A 21017-nucleotide genomic window follows, 5' to 3' on the forward strand; every position below is an offset into this window, starting at 1 on the left:
TAGTTGATCAGAAAAGATAGCTCAGTGATGTGTGGAATCAGACAAAAACAAAAATGTCAACAGGCAGTATTATAGTTTGAAGCCCTTGTATCACAAGCAGCAGAGGTGCTAACATATTGTATAGAAATTCACTTATAGAAATATATTCAGAAATTTCAACACAACAAAGACGCCTTTCCCTGATAGCCAGCAACAAAATAATTTTGACGGAAATTGGTTTTACAAATATTAGACATGCAGCTGTGAAACAAAGCAAGAACTATTTTATGCATGAATGTTGGATTTTTTTCTAATTGGCCAATTAATCTGAAATTAAAAATTCATGTCCGTTGGGCCCTTGCCAATACAAACTGTTAAAGAAAAATAATTTATCATTCCAATGATAATGCGAGCGTTAGCAAATTTGTCCCTTTGTTGCAACCCTAAAATGGCGTAACATTCAAAATGTTTCTACAGTAATAAACAGCCTTATGCTCTAGTCCTGCAAAACAACTTTGAATCCCCCCCCCCCCCCATTTCGTATCCAAAAAACAAAACAAGCAGGATGAGTGAAAAAAATTCAAATTTTCCTATCAAGTTTAAATGGTGTCTGGTAAATATCCCTGGCTTTGATACAACGAGGGCAACAGCATGTTTTTCTGTGTGGGGAAAAAAAGAATAATCAAAATGTTTGTTTTATGTTTTTATTTGAGTACCTCTGTTCTAAAAAAAAACTTTTTTCCCTCCAGAGTAGCAAAGATGAGCAATACCCTATTGGGTTTATAATCAATTTATCATCAGCTAAGATTTGACATTTGCTACCAGCCAAATGTAATTTTCTTGTAAAGACATATTTTCAAGGACAGAAATAGAAATGATTCAAGGTATCATTCACCATAAGCTACACTTCAACGAGTCATGACTGTTTGTATTCCATCAGTTATTACTAGTATTATGTGTAACAGTTCCGACAGTGCAGCGTCATAACATTTATTCTCTGACAAATAAAGCTGTCATTAGCACATAATTGATGTCTTTGCATTATTGGACATTATATTCTTTACACCGCTGACCTTGGTCCTCACCACTGATGCGATTTGCCTCGAGTACTATCAGCTGACACCCCAAATGGAGTGGAGTGTGCAGCGATGCAACCGTCTGTAGCATCTTATCAAACACATACATGATTCTTTTTTTTAAATATCGATAACGACCAATATGGCCATAACGAGGAAGAAGGAGTTTTCAAAATACGGACAGCTTACTGAGCATTAAACGAACTGTAAACCAGCACAGTAAGTGAAGCCCACCTCTCACACCGTCATAGCATAAAACAAAAGGAGGTTGCAAATTTGAACGCTAGGGCACAGAGACCAACTCTCCCCAGCTAGGTTAGCGTTAGCAAAAGAAAAAAAAAAAAAGGGGGGGAGTCTACCGTTTATATGGATATGGAGGGTGATCCTAGTGAATAAAAGCCAGCTATACTGACCTAAAGAGGAAAAATTTGACATAGATTGTCACATCAAAATTTATTATTAAAGCACTTGGCACAAAGGATGGTGTGAATGAGGCGCTATATAAATATACAGATATAATACATAATTGAAATTTTCATTTGTTGGACTATGACGAGTTCTTGAGAAAAGCATGAACGTAATTGTTATCTGTCAACTCAAATAGCAGACATAGACTTTGGGCGCAGGTACGAGCGCTAATGCTAGATAGAGATGTCCAGTTATCGATCACATACTCAGGCCTGATTGCGTCATTTTCAGCTAATCGAAATCAGGGGAAAAGATTGAGCGTTTACAACTGTATTTGTTTGTTCATTTTTAATGATATTTTATAGGAGCCAAAAACACAACAAAATAACCCAGAGGTGAACAGACATTGCCAAAAGAACAAATACATACTGTGTCATGTAACAATGATATTGTCTGCAGTATGGAAATATTTTAATGTGGAAAGTGGAGTCAATGCAATGGCAACTTGCAATGTGTTTAAATTGAGCATTTCGTGTGGCAGAAAGAATGAAGCTGTGTGTCACACAACAAATTGAATATACCACATAAACAGATGTCTTTTTTCCCCTCATTGCCGAGGTATCGGATCGGGTCATGGTATCGACAGCTCCTCAAAATCAGAGAACTCGTGCTCGGGTGCAAATAAGATGTAATTAGGACGTCCCTAATACTGGGCGATGTGTTTTGTTTCATTCATGTACTTTACCTATGATCTATTTTAGACTAAATTAAAACCACTTTTATGTTTATGTTTTTACCCCCGGTCCAAAAAAAAACTTGTTGTCTCCAGAGTAGCAAAGATGAACAATACCCCATTGGGTTTATAAATCAATTCATCATCAGCTAAGATTTGACATTTGCTACAAGCCAAATGTAATTTTCATTGTATGGTAAATGTCTAGAAGTACTATGATGCAACCATGAGTATGTCATTTCCTCGAATAGGCTATCATGTGCAGTATAATTCACTATTAATATATTAGCCACTTGGTAGAATAGCAAGCACAGAAACAAAACAGTGTCACTGGTTGAAATGAATAGACTTTGGTAGCGAACAAACATTACACAAGATTTTCTCTTCGGTTTTGGGTGCCGTCAAATCACTTCGCTACATACAATAAGCGTTTGAGAATGTTTAAAACTCGGGTCACAGACAAAAAAAAAAATAACGACACGAAGGACGAATGCTAATGATCGCCCGAACCACCACCACCACCCCCCATACGTCAGGAAAGCCCCTGAAATGGAAATGTCTCGCGTTGACAAAAGCATGGAAGTGTGGAACCTTGTTAGCATTAGCCTTGAGCTGACTAGCCTAACGTTAGCTTCTTCATTGATGTGGATTATCGACAAGACAGTGAAGACAAGCATAATAGAAATCTTGTAACCCCGTCAAAATGGATCGGGTGTAATGTAGAGGGAAATGTGGTGCATTCTGTATAACGACGTGTTTAACGAGCTTTATTCGCTCTCTTTTTTTTTTTTTTCTTTTACCCCATCCCCCAACCCGCATTGTCCATCTCAACTTTGACTGCGAGCCAATCCTTCCAGAGATGCAGGCAGCTAGCGTTAGCCCTTTCCGTGATCGCTAACGTAAGGTAAAACGGGTTAGCAAGCAGCTGGCGGTGAACGGGCATACCGCTTGTATAGATAGAGCAAGAAAAAGCTATGAGGATTGTTCGGAATACCAGGCCTTGTCTCGCCGCTACAGTAATGGGGCGTTTTACTTGTTTGGGGAATAATTGACACACATGACAGCGTCAACCGTTCACAAAGCGTAACCCCAACACTATTTAACATAAGCCGCTAAAATAGACGGTATATAATTATTTCCCAAGGGCCACGACAAAATACCTGTCATTGAGCTGATCCTCAGTCCCGGGCAACGGGTGAACCACGAAGTGTATAGATGTCATGGGGGCAATCCTAAATCACACCCAGGCGTGCGAAAGATATGGTAGTTGTTGTTCTTTCGACTATTGTCTATTTTCGGATTCATAGGAATCGTTTAATGGTGAGAAAACTCGAGTTTAGAGCACAGCCTCCTCACCAACATGCCGCCATCTTAACTCTAGCAAGCTTCTTGTGTGTGTTGATTAGAGAACATGCACGCGCCCTGCTGGTTGGAGCGCGAGCACCAAACAGGAAACGTGTTACACTGCTGTTAACGGGATTGGATTCAGTACTAAAAGCCAACGTCCAAAATTAATATGACTTTAAAAGCCATTCCATACAGCCATTTTCTATCCAGCTTGTCCTTACGAAGCTGTTCTGATCTGATCCAGAGCACTGATCGTTTCAAATTTGAACCCTTTTGCCATTTGACTGCATTGACTGTCATTCTTTAATTCCCCCAAATCTGATGATTTTTGTTCCAAATTTCCACAATACACATGCATTGCAATTGAGTGGTAGCCATTTTCAGACACACCTTTAGTTTATCATACAGGTGTCAAACCCAAGGACCAGGGGCCAGATCCTCCGCGATAATTTATTTTATGTGGCCAGTAGAAGCAAATCCTATGCATCAACTTCCACGATTCTTACAAATATCTATCAAAATATCATATGTAAAAATTATTTTGCAAGCACCTTTTGTTACCCAAAAAAATTGCAGTGATTTAAGAGCTTTTGGGGGCTGAGGTTTACAGAAAACTGGTGTTATAGGGCCAGTGAAACACTTTGAAATAATTACTGCGCTGTAATTACACAAAATCTGTAAAATGATGAATACCTGATGCGATCTTTTAATATATCCTCCAATATCAAAGCGTGGAACAAAAAGTACTACTTCGATACTTAATGCCCCTTTTAAGTGATGCTCACGTCTTTGATTCGCCACTTAATCAGTTGATGGAGAGAGGGACATGTTGTATTGCCACAATTGACAGAAGGACTTAATTTGTGCTATTATTGTATATACTACATGGAATTGCATAGTAGACAATTATCAATTATGGTATTCTGTGAGCTGTGGATCATCACGATTGGGCAAATACAGTATTCCTGTTAAGAATAGTCAAATCTGAATTGTACAAATTGCACAAATCAACTCTCCACCCCATGGCTCATGTGCTTTTGAGGAACACCTTTGGTACCAGACCGCAAGTCTTCGTATGAATTTCTCCATTGTATCACCACAGACGGCCTGTTGTTCTTGTTCTGTGTTTTGCTGGAGGGTCTAGACAGCTGAGACTTACCTAATCCTTGGGCCTGCCTGAGGCCATCCTTTGTGATCTGACCCAAACAACTTGGGTTATGTTAAATTGTTCTAAACAGAAAAAATATCTGCTTTTACAGCTGCCACGTGATTGAGAATTTTGATGTTATATATTAATGAACTACTGGCAAATATTTCAAAGGATTTGGAAGTCCCCTAGATGGATGGATATCTTGTAGTTTAATGTAATGTGACCATGTGGTTTGCTGTAAGTTATTTTGTCAGGTGAATGATTGATTTGACCACAATTTTATTCATTTTGAAAAGCATGGCTACAACTACACACTTCAAACAAGGAGACAATATGCACTTCAACTAGACAGAATAATCTTACATATTTAACAATTAGGGCAAAAACAATGAAAACAAAGTGAGGTTTCTGGCATTATAAATAACCTAGACCATATTTGCAGATTCAGCCACCCACACTTACTTTGCTCCCTCAGCTTTTCTATTAAACCTGCTTTCTGTGACATGAGATGCCAGAACTTCAGTGGTCAGCGATGCAGCAAAGAGCAGACTTCATTTCGCATCATTGCCTTTCCAATCGGACCAGTACAAGTGTTTTATGCACACCGTGCATCTCACTCAACACGGATCTCCACTGTCATGTACAAAGTTTAAACACCAAAACACTCCCTTTAAATGCAGTGTGCAAACTCTCTTTACACAAAATATACTATACAACCAATTAAATACAAGATCTTAAAAACCGCTTTAGACAGTTTAAATACATTGTTCAAGAGATACACATCCTACAAGACTGGCGATGAAGACGATTATATTATATTTTAAAATTACTATTATTCGTGTAAACACTATTCTATGCTCAAGGAGTCATCCATTTTGTTTAGTAGCTCTTTCTGTCCTAACAAATACAGCCCGGAACACTAATGAGTTACAGAAACCAGTGGCGCTCTGGTTACAGCTAAGCTGGGATGGAAAGTGCTGCATCTGTTAGGCAGGCATTGAGGAAATAGGGGACCAATGACAAATTCTTCAGTGGCGGCTCTTGGGTGATACCCGAATCTTGCATCTCATACCTGGAGGATGATCGCAAATCACTCACAGTCAAGATTTGTTGACACAGCAATCAAGTCCTTACCAGTCCCTAGAGGAGACAAAGTAGAATACAGGTGGTGTGGATGAATCGGAGGTGCAAAAAGCCTGGCCGACAGAATAGGCTCCTGCGTGACTGAACGTGAGCCAATCTCCAATGTTGAGCTCAGGCAGCAGACAGTTCTCCACGACTAGGTCTAGGTCATCACCAGAGGGGCCCCACAGGCTGCTGCTGAACACTGGACCTTTGGAACAAGCGCTCTGCCAGCATACAAAGACAAACTTTTGTAATTTACATTGTTAAAATCCCTCCACCTTTGATCTTATTGATTTAATACTGAAAGAAAGCCTTTATCACACTGTACTTTGCACAGCACTGCATGGCTGACCCATGTATTATGTACACACTGCTACTGCTATACTGTGTTGTGCTGTCCAGGCCGGTGGCAGAAAAGGTGGGCAGCAGCAAAAAAAAATAAAATTATAAAGGCTCACCATCTGAACAGTTGGAGCAGTGATCACCATTTCAGTAAGTTTACAGGCAAAGGATCCATAAACCCCTTCATTTATGTAGTACTGGAATTTTGGCTCATCTCCAGGGGATAGATTATCTGTTTAGTGGGGAGATTACACAAAATGTTATGGATGCTTAAATATTACAGTTGTACATGCAATTTTCAGTTTCAAATGATCCATTTGCTGCCTGCCAGTACAATGCCACAGACCATGTGCTTGATCTTGCCAGTCACGCAGCACCACTTCTTTCGAGATGATGTTTACAACCAGGGTTAAAGCGGAGGACACAAAATAGGTGCCTGGCTCCGCAATGATGCTAACTCCACTAAGAGGGGGGAAGTATTGGTCCACCATAGACATGACTGCATGATTGATCTACAAGAGATATTGGCAACAAATTACTTTCTATTACAATCATGTTGACTGACTGTGGTTTTTTTGTTTTGTGTTTAAGATTATTGTAGCTTTAGTTAGGTTAAGTTCTTTTCTCCATTTGTAGTACAAAAAAGGACTGATGAAGTGTACTAACCTGTTCTAACTGGGTATCTGAGCCACCAAAGCCACCTCCAATGTCTAAAATTTTCAGTTTGTGACCAATTTCTTCCTAGAACAGACAAAAATGAATAAATGTTAAACTACAACCAGGGCCAAATAAATATTATATATATATATTCACATTTTTAACAAATTTTCAATAACTTTTATAAAAGTTTTCAAATGTGATGTTCAAAAGTAAGTGAACTTTGACCATAACTGTCAACAATATTAATGAACTACATTAGAGCAGAACAAGCTTGCGTTCCTTGGGGCACAGGTCTTGTTAGTGTGGGGCTCCTCTCAGAAAAAGTGATCTCAATTGACACATTGGGTGCAGTAATTGTGAGTGCCCAAACGTTTCTAGGCATGCCGCAATTTCTTAATTCGAAGTACATCGAGGGAGAAATTTAATAGTATAAACTAATGGATTTTTTTTTTTTAACACCTCATTTGGGGTAGCTTTTTTGGGTCAGCCTTGAATGCAAAAGCATAGGCCTGATTTGTACTCACCGCCATATCAAAAACACAGCGAGCGTCCGAGATAGTATTGGTGTACACATGGTCATCCTTGCAGTCATGTGAAATCAGGAATCTGAAACAGGAAAAACAAGTTGCTTAAAAATTAGAGAAAATGTTTTCATTAGAGCGAAAAGAAATAGTTGCATGCAAATGCTATTGTAAAGATAAAGTCATCAATATGATGTACATACATTATAATAGTACAATTTGGACGAGAACTCACCTAACTCCCACCACCTGCACACCCAGCTCCTTTGCACTCTCCAGCAGATGTCGACAGTCTTTGAGGGAACAGCCAAATGACATGCTCAATTCATTGTCCTGCCTGGATCGTTCTGTTGACATCTGAAGCAGTAGCCTAAACAAAGGAAAAGTGCTGCTAATAGTGTATTCTTTTCAAAGATCAACCTTTAAACTAATAAGAGTGCTGCATATATTTTCTGTGTTGAATGCAGAGATGTAAAAAAACAAAGTACAGTATAATTGAGTTCATCCCAAACTTGCAGTTACACAGCTTCCCTAATGATGCATACATTGTGCCCATGGGTTTCTGTATATAGATACTTTGCAATTATTCTTCATTGTTAATTAAGCACTACGACAACAAATATCTTGTCAACTTCAACCCTCAGATTATTTACTCGTCATTCTTTGCATCGTACTTACTTAGCATTTGGGTGAGATCGTGAAATCTTGCGCAGCTCTGCTTCATTATCACAAACCAGGAAGTCAATGCCATTCTTTGCAGCATACTTGATTTGGGAAACCTGTTTACAAACTCCACTGTAGATGATATCTTCTGATGGTATTCCGTGGCTCTGCACCAGCTCAAGTTCAAACTGAAATACAAAGGGACAGTGAAGTTTCCTTGAGATCGAATCCATCGAAACATTAACAATGCCAATTCTTCAAGATCTTTCATTATTCAGGCCCCGAGTTGATTAGGTGCATCACCGGTGTGCAAAAATCCTTGTACCTCCAAAATCCTCACTTTTTGGGGGACTCAAAAACATGGCATCATCAAAGGCAGCAAGCCATTTTCAACATTTTAAATTGGTTCACTATTTTCTAAAAAATAAAATAAAAATAAACACCACATACACAGACACAAACTGACAATCAATATGTGAAAAAACATTCAATCTACCTACTTGTAGAATGGGAGGTTTTGACCCAACAGCAGTGAAAGACATTTGACACATTAGCGTGTCTGAACAAAACAGTGACACTGATTTAAAATGTACAATTGTTCTCATGTCAGCTACCTTGTTGTGACATATGAATCCAGTACCAAGAGCAGCCAGTACTTCAATAACACCTTGGCTGCTGTTGCACCTGACAGGATAGAAAGGACGAATTTGGGCCATGTGTGTTCGCCAGCGAACATGCTGTCTCATTATAACTCCTAAGTCCGCAACAAAGAATGCTTTCTTCTCAGACTGGGGAAGAAAAGAATAAAAAAATTAAAACATGTAAAAAAAAAAAAATGACAGTCACAAATCCAGATACAAATGCAATCTCTAAATATGGTTTGCCAACGTGAGATCATTTACCAAGGTTTGTTCATAGATGTGATTGTCAATCACATCACAGAGCGATGTGCCACCTTCCAGAAGGCCCACTGAAAAATGTGGTTCGTCTGAGATTCCTTTCATCCTCTCAACCGTGTTCTGTGTCCAACAGGCATAAAAAAAATGTGGCTAGTCTGAAGTGATGTCTCTCTGGAGCCCCTGGGTCCTAGGCTTATGCAACAAACTGTAAGACAATCAGAAAAGACGTGATGACACATTTTCTACTTTGGCTCTTCAGTGCTTGTTGTCCAACTTGATTAACTTTTTCAGATAAAAGTTTAGTGGAGTCGAGTTGAGTAGAACACATTCTCAAAAGCTTAGCTATGGCCACATGGATCACACTCTTTGCAACAAATACAAAATCCCGCAGTTACTGAGTTGTACGATGTTTCTTATTAACCAAATAAATAACCAATTCTAAATAAGGACACTCAGAACTTACTGGTTCAACTTTATAAGAGATTTTTCTTGATAGAAAAATAAAATTACATGGTCATTATAAGTGCATTTCAGATTCATACTGGTGTACTTACTTTGGTCTAAAAGTGTTGTATATTTTTATATACCTACGAGTGGTTTTTAGTTAAGTCCACGTGTGACATGAGAATTCCCAAAAAAGATTTGTTCAAAACCTAGTAAAACTGAGATAAACTCTGGCCCGCGAGTCGTGTCCAAAAACGTACGTAAGGCCACCAGTCATGAAATAATAGGCAATGAAGAAGCCTACTGTACTCGAGTCACTGTTTTTCACCCTTCAAAATATATTCATACCAAAACAACAGCACAAATCTCCAGCTAAGCCACACCTACCAAATGGCTTCACATTGTTTACAAATGCAAAAGAGTCCATTGTATGAAGTAGAATATGACGTAGAAAAAACAATACTGACACTCAAAGTGGGTCCGGGTTGTAACATCTGGTTGAACCATACTTTCTGAGAACCACCATACACGGATCAACACACCCCTTCCTCCCGTCAAATATTATCCAGAAGAATATGTTTTGCGGTATTAAAAACTTACATGGATGAGTCCTTGGGCAAACTCTTCCACTATCAGCTAGGATCCCAAGGTGGCTCGGCGTTGAAGTCAAATGGCTCCCTGTACAGAGCCGCCCCTAGATCCTCCGGATAGTTATTATACACCTGCAGTTATACATATGAGGGAGGAAGGATCAATCGCTGACAGCATTTCAGAGCAGAAATACAAATATTTACCTGAATACACATAATCCATTTTGTTTGTGCAATTAATGAAACCAAAATTAACTAACAGTCCAAGACAACACTTAAAAGTTAGAGTGGTTGTTTCAAACAGTAAGAAAAGTAAAAAGGAAAGGAAAATGCGTCGTTCTTAGTTTTGAGGGGCGGGGCAGGCAATAAATATTATGTTAATCGTGCTATTGACAGACGTCAAGACTGACGTTATTAGCTTTGAATGAGCTGTAATATATAGCTAATGGAGTAATAGTTGAAATGACGCAACACCAGAACTAAACATGATCAGTTGGTCACTGACTCATTCAAACAGCACCGATATTAGCACAACAGCGGAGCATCGGTAGTTTGGCGATCTGGTTATGCGTAGTAGGCAGAAATTGGAAATGTATTTTGTAGCAATACGTTGCATATTCATTTCATATTTCAACGTTAAAAGCAAACCGGACTGACCAAATGTGAATCGCCATTCATTTTAACGCATGCTAATAAGCTAGCTGTCGACACGCGTAGCTACTTACGTTCGTCGGAAACCCAAAAGAGGGGACAGAACGCTTTTTCCTTTTGGGCGGAATTTTTAACAAGTGGTGGGATTACTAAAAGAGAAAATAAATACTGCCATGGGAGTTGGGATTGACTCAAATTATGATGATAACGCAGTCAGATTTTGTCGGCCCAAATAACAACACATTAGTGGCGACACAGGGAACCTCAATCGTGGCGGAAGTTTCAGTTGGCAGCGTGAAAGTACGTCAATGCTTTATGTCCGGTTAAAACAAAACAAAAACATCTGATCCTGAAACTACAATTCATCATTTCTACAACTGTCCTATTACTTCTGAAATTTGGAATAATGCAATGAAACTTATACTCACATAAACTAATATATGTATAGATATTAGAACCAAAGATATTTCAGACGGTTTTTAATGTGAAAATACTCCACTTAAACATGTTAATGTTCTACTGCTTTTGGGAAAGTTTCATATTCACAAAGCAAAATTCATCTCCACTTTCCTATATTTTTGTCTGAGCTGAAATCAAATGTCCATTTTATGGCTCTTGTTTCTCACAAGAAAGGTTTACGTACATTGTTGTATTTAGAAAATAATTTTGGTGTGACCTACTAAATTTAAATTGTTTTTGAATCTCAAGGACTTTGCTGTAAATAAATCAATAAATCAATAACCTTCTACATTGGTATTGTGTAGTGTAGTGTATTGACTCAGTATTTCTACTAGTAAACCATAAACATTGTTAATATGAATGTTTTATATATAATCAGTACCATGTATTTGTGCTTATGTTTGTATACTATGTCACCAGCATAAGCAAGAGCCAAGCAAATCATGACTTGAAAACATTCCATGACGAAACCAAAATGAAAATTCTATATTAGGACTTTATAAACTTCACTAATTACCAGAATCAAGTCTCACACAGAATTTCTGCCTCTACACCCAATTGTTAAAGGACCATACAATGTATGCTTTATATATATTGATGAACATTTACAATATTTATGCCATGTACTACATTGTGGATGTTGCATGATTTACAGAAAATATGTCACAATTATCAAAGCAATTCATGGATGAGTAAAAATAATTGCTGTCTTATAAGATGTAAATTCCAACTTGTAATTACCTGTGTTAAGTCTTCATTGTGTTTCCCGTGCCTTATAGATGAAGATAACTGCTGTCCAAAAGAAGTTTGTAGATGATTGTAGATGATTTTTTTCCGAGGATTCAGAATGAGCACTTTAGAGTATGAATCCAACTGGGAGTACCAAACACATAGATGAATGCATTTTTTCCTTGGCCCAAATTCCAAACCAATTACCTTTCCTTATTTGTTGTATCTCAGTTGAGTTTCTGATCTCTGAACATGCAAAAGTCTGAGGCAATGTGTTTTGTATTTGCATATGTCCCTCCTCAAGAGGTGGATGCCAAGGAAAGCTTAACTACTTGTTGAACTTGACAGAAATCTCTCTCTGGAGCTGTTTGGATTCTTACTGACGCACAAGCACACACAAACATATGAAACAGAAATTCTGAAATATATAGATACAATACATAGTAATGTATTAGTGAGTGTGAAGACGTAAATTCCTTATTACGGGTATATTGCAAACAATACCAGAATTTGCCCCATGGTAATAGGTTAACTTTTCAAGGATACCTTGAAGAGTTGGAAAGGTAACAATTTCTTCTTGGACTGCAGTACAAAAGCTGTTCCGTGTTTTGTTTTTCTCTGACACTAAATAGGACGCTATACGTAAGTCCAATCACACATAGCATCTAAAGCTGCTTCCGGTAATGCACAATGTTTAATTTCCATTGTTTGGATCATAATAGCCATCCAGCCCTTGGGTATGCAAGCCATGTGTTCCACCCACTGTGGGGGAAAAAAATCAGTGGCTGCACTGTGCAGGAGGAATTCTTATTTGCAGGCACTGTATTATAGATGACCTCAACCCTGAATAAACTAGCTGGAATGACCAAATAAAAACCGGAAATCAACAATTCAGTATCAAAAAGTCCTCTAAGATTAGGTACCCTAAATGATAATGTTCCGGTTTGTGACTATAGAGTTAATTAATTCATAGTATGGACGTGACTAACAAGCTAAATCTATCATACTGTGTGGTCTTACATAACTGAAGTCACTCCGAGGTGTTGCTAAGTAAAAGGAATACAAACATTTTCTCTGACTCGTCTGAATATTAAGCAGGGCTGTGTAAAGATACTCACTAGGTGTGCATGACAGATATTCCAAAGGAATGTTCATCAAAGAACTTTGATTCAAAATTGGGAATTATTTGTTATGAATGTTAATGCAACGCCAGATACACAAGTAAAACCAATGGGGAGAATATGCAAACTCCACACAAGCCAACCACTTGTCTGCTGTCTTGTCTGTAGCAGTTCTTTTTTTTTTTTCCACATCATGTCATTTAAAAGGACTAGCTTATCTGTGGGCTGTTCCCATACATGCCATTTTGAAACAATTGTATCAAAATGGGGAAGCGATATACCATGACTGACTGCTCAACAAAATGTCTCGCCCTTATTTCCCCAGTGTGAAGATAATAACGACTTGACAATTTGTATACTTCATAACATTTACAGTTTATCTACGAGCAAATGTTATGTTTCTATAAAAACTTTATTTTACTGCCAGGAACAGCCATTTTCTATCATAGTGTTTTGGGAACATGGAGTGTTTCATGCATTTCATGTATTTCACTGAATGTGCACAGTTAGTAACTTTTAAGTAAGTTTTAAGTGGATGTACACATCTGAAACTATCAAAAGGATGTGCATGATAAAAATCAAAACACATTTTACTACATTTGTGGTAAATGGGCTTTCACCTGTATTGTATAGCGCATATGTAAATCGCACTGAACAGTGTTACCTCCTTTGCCGACTGATGATCAGGCAAAACTTGGATTATAGTATCTTGCTAAAGGATCGGAGCTCTAACCTTTGGTTTAGAAGACAACCACTCTACCACTAAGCCATGCCACACTACATTTGAGTCTAAACTGAAGTATTTGCTACATGCACACTAGAGATGGAACTATTTTTCCTAAGAACACAAAATAATTAATAAAAAATATTGTTGAGGTTAAGTGAGAAGTTGTCTATTGTCAGACTGTGACACCTGCAAGTCTGCATTTCTGCGACAGCTTTTTAGATTGTCTGAGTCCTGATAACGTCCCAGCAGTCTGGAACGAAGCCAACCAGGGGCAAACTCACCCTGCTGTTTGATGTGGAGGGTTGGCTCCAGGCAGACCAAGCATTGTGTCCCAAACAATGAACCCCAGACCCACTGAACTATAAACATGTCCCTTTGGGGGCGTTATCCTTGGAATCTGTACTGGAGACACCCAAAGTCAGGAAACCTGAGGTCACTTTTCTACATTTAGAATCTTTAAAAACTCAAATGCTGCTGACTCGGCATCCAAAAGCTTCTGGCAACTTTTTGGATACATCCATAATGCACTTGGAATGTTGACTGGCCCTGAAGTCTGGGGTGGAGGCCTCATTGTTTCTTGTAGTACAAGGAATTTAGTGCATATCTAATTTGGTGGGAGAAAAAAAATCTCGCAATTTTAGAATTCTTGTCTAACCTCCCTTTTTTTTTTTCTTTTTAACTACTACGTCAAATCAGACAAACGTCAGGCTGGAAAGGGTTTGTACAATAAAAAGGATAAGTTGCAAGAAGTTGTTGACTTTGAATCTCTCAAATATATCCATCACAGGGATTTAATATAATAATATGAGTGAATTTACATTGTTTGAATTTTAAGATGCTTCACATGAAGCATACAAATAGGAAATACATGGATGATCTGTTGAAATGTTGCACTTTATCTTCTGCAGTAACCCCAAACAATCAACTATTGGCGCTACTGAGTTTTATCTTTGAATGTTGGCGAGAACTTCCGCTTCCCAGTGGTCAGCTGACCCTGATGCTGCTGTCAACAGTGGTTCAATGGCAAGCAACAATGAGAGTTAGTACGATTCTTTAAGACGATTCAACAGGTTAGAGCTGTCATAACAGGCGCATTTAAATATAGGGGTGAGTATAGCGTTAACTGTCAACCTGTACTAGTCATGCTATGGAGATTACCGTTTCTCATAGGAAGCTAATGTCTAGCGGTGGCTAGTCCCTGTTGAATTTGCTCTATCATAATCTTTTAGTCTTGTTTTGTTATTTTTTTCGTTAAACAATATATGCACATTTTATTGCAGTCCGCAAGAACTGAATTTGTGATTGATCAAAAATGCGGTTTGACAAAACTGGAATTAAATGGCTAAATGTCTTCTCTCAGATTTCTCTGGCTGCCAGCATAATGACTGAGTTTTGGTTAATCTCTGCTCCGGGAGAAAAGACCTGTCAGCAAACATGGGACAAAATGATGACGGCCACCACACGCAACAATAACCTTTCCACCAACCACAAGTTCAGCATCCCTGACCTGAAGGTTAGTGTGGACCTACAGGCTTCACCGGAACTTATATCATTTGCTTCTGATTGAATGATTTACAATCATAACGGATATAAGGACTCGGTAGTTACTTCTAGGGTCACGAAATTATTTACATGCACAGTGAGTGCCACATGAAGAGTTGTGTCTCATGAAACATAGCAAAAGCACAAATATTAACGAAACTGAGCGTTGCAGTCTTTGTTGTTGCAGAAATCTTGATTCAGCTCTTGCCTTGGATTTTAGTACTCTACTTTTTATGTCCAGTCACTGAATTTACCACACCTTTTTTTTTTTTTTTTTTAAATTGGATCACAATGACTTCATGTTTCCCTCTTTATAAAACATTCATTTAAAAAAGAAAAGAAAAACATAAGACGCACTCACCTAATGGATCCACTGTCAAGAGTAAGCCGCCTCTGTGTAGGGAAAGCAGCTTTTGATCGGATCTTGTGTTTGCATGTTGAAGTGTTGATTTGGTGAAGCTTTCATCCAGAGCAGCTCAGCTCATCTGGTTTGGTTCTGTCTGTGCTTAAGGAACGTAACCCCATTGACCTTGATACCACACAGCCCTGCAATGCCCTCCTGGAACTTTTAGTAATGCATGAGTGGCTCTGGACAACGAGGCGCCATCCTAAGTACACATGGCCCCCTAGTTGTCACTGTAGGCTGACTGGACCCTAGAAGCCACTGTTTAAACACAGCCTGTCTCATTTTTACCACAAAATGAACCAAATGAACAAATAATTAATGGTGCATGTTTTGTTCTTTGCTTGTGTGTCCATAACTAGGTTGGGACGCTTGATGTCTTAGTTGGGCTGTCTGATGAATTGGCCAAGTTTGATTCCTTTGTTGAAAGGTAAGTTAAATTTGCAGTTTGGGTTTGTTTCCAAATGCATATTTAGATGGAGTATCAATGTTAATGAACATGCATTGCGGTGCATGGAAGATCTCATATTACAGCTCCCTGATAGTATTGGTTTATTCCCTTCCCTTCTCTTGTCTTGTAACAATGAGGAATTTCACATGGTGCTGAGGCTAGCAAGAAGACCTGCTGTCCAAACTTGGCAATTTGCAGTTTGGTGTCACACCAACAGTTCTTTCATTAGTCGTATTCATAGCCAGTGGCTTATGTTTTGCAAGTATGTTTGAGCGTCTGCTGTAGTCCTTTGGAAATTTTGATGTCAAAATTCCCCATTCAGAGTATACAGTTTTAGCCAAACTGTGCTTCCTCTGCAGATGTTGCCAAAAATGTGTCAGGCCAAACTAACAGCTCAGTTTGATATGGGCTACCTTTTGTCCAGTTCCTCATTAAGGTTCCTCATTTGTATATGGAAAATGAATGCTTGGCTGCTATTATCACAATGGTCTGCATTTAAAAGAAAAAAGAATGACGTAATACTTTTCGGATCAATTTTCATGCACTGAAGACGGTGATACAATTTATTTTTCCCCCATATGCTCCAGTTTTTCTGTTACACGTTAGATGTTTATTTATTGTTTTTTTTTTCTTTTTTCACCCTTTTTGTTTTTAAGTGCATGAACAAACTGTTTATATAAAAAACCTGGAAAACTGTGATTTTCCATGTGCACCCTTTCATCAAGTGATAGTCATGAGTTATCGTCACCATTGGACAATATTGACATGAAATCCAAAAGTAAACTTTAAATGTATTAAATTAATTTCATTAGAATTTTTTTCCTCTTCAAATAATTTTGAACTCTGATTGGCTCCCATGTTGTAGACAATCTTGTCATTCCTTTTTCTCAGCGGGATTGTGCGAAACTTTTTTTTTTGTAAAATTGTGCAAAATTTTGACGGGTGACTCACAACTGTTCACAGTGTCGTGAAGAAGGTGGCCCAGTACATGGCAGATGTGTTGGAAGATAGTCGAGACAAAGTGCAGGAGAATTTACTGGCTAATGGAGGTAAATTGACATGATTCAGTTCTAGTAGCAAAAATAAAAGTGATTGTAAATCATACTGACAGTGTGAATAATGTGTTATGTCATTCATGAATAACAAGTCTTTTTCTTTCTTTCTTTCTTTTGAAACATTTCTTTCCACACAGTTGATCTTGTTACCTACATCACACGATTTCAATGGGACATGGCCAAGTACCCTATCAAGCAATCACTTAAAAACATTTCCGAAATTATCTCAAAGGTAGGAGACTTACATTGAAATGTAATAAGTATGTAAAGTATTTTGGTCAATTCAAGGGGGGACTCATCTATAACAATGCCTTTTGAAGTTAGGTGTTCTAAAATAGGCTCTGTTATTTCTTTGTGATTCTTATTTTACAGCAAGTTACCCAGATTGACAACGATTTGAAGACCCGAGCATCCGCTTATAACAACCTGAAAGGAAACCTACAGAACCTTGAAAGGAAAAATGCGTTAGTGAGCTTTCTCAGAAATAGTTTTCGGGATATTTTCTGTTTAGTTGCAAATGTCCCAACCAGCAGAGGAGATTATTTTCTGCTGGTGGCAGCAGTGCCGCCATATCTAGTGCCAGGAATTATTAAAATCCTTTGGACTATTATACTTGGCTGAAAATTGAGCAAAACTGTTTTTCTTAAAAGACCCCAGACAAACCTGATGGCGTACACTGTAGCTTTCATACCACAGTCCTTAACATACTAAAATACATACTCTCAGAATTTTCCACTTCATTAATGCTTATTCATAGGTCAAGCGCCAAGAATCAATGACTTTGTGCGGCCAAGTCCGTGCTGTTTTAAAAGTCAGCACAACTCTGAAATGCTTTGTCAGCACTGATCTCCCTCACTGGGTGAAAGCTGTGTTTGTAATACTGTTATCCGCCGTTAGAGGGAGCCTGCTTACAAGGAGCCTGGCTGACATTGTCAAGAAGGAAGACTTTGTTCTTGACTCTGAGTACCTTATCACCTTGGTTGCTGTTGTTCCAAAGTGAGTATCAATCTTCGTTCAGGCACAAACAAGACCTATAAAATATAGCAAAGGATGACCTGCGTGGTTACATTTTCAGAGCATCTTATGCTGACTGGCAGAAAAACTATGAAACACTTGCTGAGATGGTGGTGCCTCGATCGTCAAAGTGAGCAATATCAATCATAATTTTACAAGACATGCCCTTGTTGAGTGTGTATTTCATTCCATTTGGTGTTTTTGCTTCTTTGAAGTGTACTATTAAAATTTGAAATGTACATTTGCTATTATTTTCTTTATTGCTTGATAATTATGTGCCATCTTCCAGTATTTTATTTGAGGACAATGAAAGTGGATTGTTCAGCGTGACTCTGTTTCGGAAAGCCATTGATGACTTCAAACACAAAGCCAGAGAGAACAAGTAAGGTGTTCATCCCTTTTGACAAAAGTCATGATAAATGTATTTGGAGAACTAGGCCAAGGAAAATGTAAATGTCAGTGAATCATTTTTTTCAAAGAACTCAGCTAAAGAAAAAAAAATCTAACTCCGGTACATTCATGCAACCTCAACATCCTGCATGCAGGTTCTCAGTGAGAGACTTTCAGTACAATGAAGAGGAGATGAAGGCGGATAAAGAGGAGATGACGCGGCTATCTACAGATAAAAAGAAGCAATTTGTAAGTTCCGAGAGATTATTATGAGCTAAGTAAGCCACGTGGCAATAGTAGGAATGTTTATCATCAAAATTTTGGGTTTCCTTCCTCGATTGGAATCCAAAACATAGAATTAGATTTAATAACATATAGCCTTTCTGTACCTGAATTGTACTTGTATGCTGCAGGGACCACTCGTTCGATGGCTGAAAGTGAACTTCAGTGAAGCCTTCATTGCTTGGATCCACATCAAAGCATTGAGGGTCTTTGTGGAATCTGTTCTAAGGTACTAAAATTGGACTACTTGCTAGCATTTGCATCTTATTCCATTATTCAATCACTTTCCAGTGTAGTCGTTGTAGTGTGCTGTCATAGCATAACTGTTGGAAATGTGATGTCCCTTCAGATATGGTCTTCCAGTAAATTTCCAGGCCATGCTACTTCAGCCAAACAAGAAGACGACAAAGAAGCTAAGAGAGGTGCTCAATGATCTATACAAACATCTGGACAGCAGTGCAGCAGCAATCATGGATGTAAGTACATCTTACAGTTTTTACATTCACATACATGTAATGCTGATACTAAAAACTAAACAGGAAAGGTTAGGAGGATCTTCAGTGACTCAGTATTGTTTGTATAATTCAGATTTGCGATCGGACATAGACAATTGCTGCTAAGATTTTTGCATTGGAAGAGCCACCCAAAAATTACATCGACTACTTCCAGCCTCTGACTTGACAAATTGCCTTTTTTATAAAATTGTCCCTGAGGCCTGGATTGGGTTGTTGGATGTACAAAGTTTGACACACATTTCAAATCCAAACTACATTACCCCTCCCATCGAAACATCCCCCTACAGTGGGATCCTGGAACGATTCTTCCAGGATTCTCCACTGCATTTTATGCTTGCAATTGACTGTCTCTTCCCTCCTCCCCAGTCAGCAATGGATATTCCAGGTTTGAATTTGAGCCAGCAAGAATATTATCCCTACGTCTATTACAAGATTGACTGCAACATTCTGGAGTTCAAAGTGTAAGACTCGCACCATTCGGTCTACAAGCTGACGATTGATGATTTTTTTTTTTTTTTTTTCTTCATAATGGAACAAATCTCACTTGCTCCCATGTCTGAACACTTAAATGTGAGTGCTGCATGCCTTATGGGTAAAATACACACAGACAAGCTTGTATTCCTTTTAAAAAAAGACTTTTAAAGACTTGTTTACATTTGTTTTGAAGCTGCACCTTGTGAATTGGTGGGTACTCATTAGGTTACATTTCTATTCCACACGTGCTTGTGAGTATTGATAATAATTTCTTCTGTATGGATGTTTGCTTCATTGTCTTTACATAAATTAGATTTGTGTGTGATTGTGCGTGTCGAAAACAAGAGTGTGGTCTTGTATATAAAACTAAAGAGGAATATATCTGAACATTACTGATGAAATTCATTGATGACCACTGTTCACAAAATGTGAAAATGCAAACATTCAGTCCAATAAAAAAATAATGCAAATATTTGTTTCTGACATTGTCTTCTGTTAGGCTTGTGTTAACTGTTTGCACATCAGGCTGTTTCAACACAAATCATTCAATCAAACAAGTAATTAAACTCAGCACAAAAAGAAATCCAAGATCACACACATTCAAACCCATCTTGTCTCGAGTCAGCGGTGCTAAACTTTCATTCACTGCAAACCAGGCCTAATTCGGGCCAGATTGACTTCTGGGTTCTGATTTTTCGTGCATTCTCTTTTCTGCATTTCCCCCACGTCTACACCAAAGAGAGCATACAATGAATGCCTATCACCTATATTTGAAGAATTTTTGGAGTTTGTAAGTTGTCTTCATTTATTTTTTGTTTTGTTTGTTTTATGAACCCATCGATGGGATCGGCTCCATCTCACTCGTAACTCGGAAACGGCTGAAATGTGTCTTTGTTCACCTGTCCATGACATCAACTAGTCATAAGCAAAATAATTTAACGCTCTTCCACTAGATGGCAGAAGGTACAGTTAACCTGTGCATTCACCTGTTGCCATAAAAATTTGTATAACCAGAATAGATTTTACACAGATTAAGTGCATTATTATTCCTTAATATTATCTTAAATTTGTGTCCAAGATTTCACACAGAATAAGATCATGATTATTTCAGGATATTTTCTTTTTTGTGAGAATTTTCCTTTGGTGAATTTTTGTTATGATGTTATTGTGGTTCAACAAAGGTTGGGAAGCAATATGAATGCTGGACAGTTTTGATGATTCCCGACAGAGAAAAACAATAAAGCAAGGCTGCAAGAGGGGGAGACGT

General features: G+C 38.3%; 3 protein-coding genes across 19 annotated transcripts in view; 1 reads left to right on the forward strand and 2 right to left on the reverse strand.

Annotated features, from left to right (window-relative positions):
* ubr5 (ubiquitin protein ligase E3 component n-recognin 5) overlaps nucleotides 1-3623 on the reverse strand; it is a 28805-nt gene extending 25182 nt beyond the window's left edge. For 10 of the 15 annotated variants that reach the window (XM_085917890.1, XM_085917894.1, XM_085917898.1 and 7 more), the window contains exon 1: nucleotides 3357-3623. In XM_085917890.1, coding sequence (XP_085774016.1) covers nucleotides 3357-3418 — 62 coding nt within the window. In that variant the 5' untranslated portion in view covers nucleotides 3419-3623. The remainder of the gene's footprint in view (nucleotides 1-3356) is intronic. The other 5 variants (XM_085917895.1, XM_085917904.1, XM_085917903.1 and 2 more) reach the window with 1 other exon arrangement.
* Nucleotides 3624-4955: 1332 nt separating this feature from the next.
* On the reverse strand, nucleotides 4956-10904 carry LOC147052253 (antizyme inhibitor 1-like). 2 transcript variants are annotated; one of them, XM_085919083.1, is made up of 12 exons: nucleotides 10663-10904; nucleotides 9948-10069; nucleotides 8907-9108; nucleotides 8619-8792; nucleotides 8020-8192; nucleotides 7577-7711; nucleotides 7345-7426; nucleotides 6827-6901; nucleotides 6507-6672; nucleotides 6277-6395; nucleotides 5828-6042; nucleotides 4956-5765 (listed from the first exon to the last, which is right to left on the reverse strand). In XM_085919083.1, the coding sequence occupies exons 3-12, from the start codon at nucleotides 9006-9008 to the stop codon at nucleotides 5651-5653; spliced, it is 1356 nt and encodes a 451-aa protein (XP_085775209.1). In that variant the 5' UTR covers nucleotides 9009-9108; nucleotides 9948-10069; nucleotides 10663-10904; the 3' UTR covers nucleotides 4956-5650. The 2 variants fall into 2 exon arrangements, with proteins under 2 accessions (XP_085775209.1, XP_085775210.1); XM_085919084.1 differs by having other exon boundaries at nucleotides 6277-6392; nucleotides 10663-10903.
* Nucleotides 10905-14567: 3663 nt separating this feature from the next.
* Nucleotides 14568-20220, forward strand: LOC147052254 (V-type proton ATPase subunit C 1-A-like). 2 transcript variants are annotated; one of them, XM_085918140.1, is made up of 13 exons: nucleotides 14568-14731; nucleotides 14985-15137; nucleotides 15932-15999; nucleotides 16984-17069; nucleotides 17213-17307; nucleotides 17448-17539; nucleotides 17973-18071; nucleotides 18151-18219; nucleotides 18379-18471; nucleotides 18635-18728; nucleotides 18893-18990; nucleotides 19111-19237; nucleotides 19643-20220. In XM_085918140.1, exons 2-13 carry the CDS (start codon nucleotides 15006-15008, stop codon nucleotides 19739-19741), a joined length of 1152 nt encoding a protein of 383 aa, XP_085774266.1. In that variant the 5' UTR covers nucleotides 14568-14731; nucleotides 14985-15005; the 3' UTR covers nucleotides 19742-20220. The 2 variants fall into 2 exon arrangements, with proteins under 2 accessions (XP_085774266.1, XP_085774265.1); XM_085918139.1 differs by having other exon boundaries at nucleotides 14568-14663.
* Nucleotides 20221-21017: the final 797 nt, after the last annotated feature.

Source organism: Syngnathus leptorhynchus, chromosome 8, assembly GCF_054491065.1.
Source record: "Syngnathus leptorhynchus isolate UIUO chromosome 8, UIUO_Slep, whole genome shotgun sequence".
NCBI lineage: Eukaryota > Metazoa > Chordata > Actinopteri > Syngnathiformes > Syngnathidae > Syngnathus > Syngnathus leptorhynchus.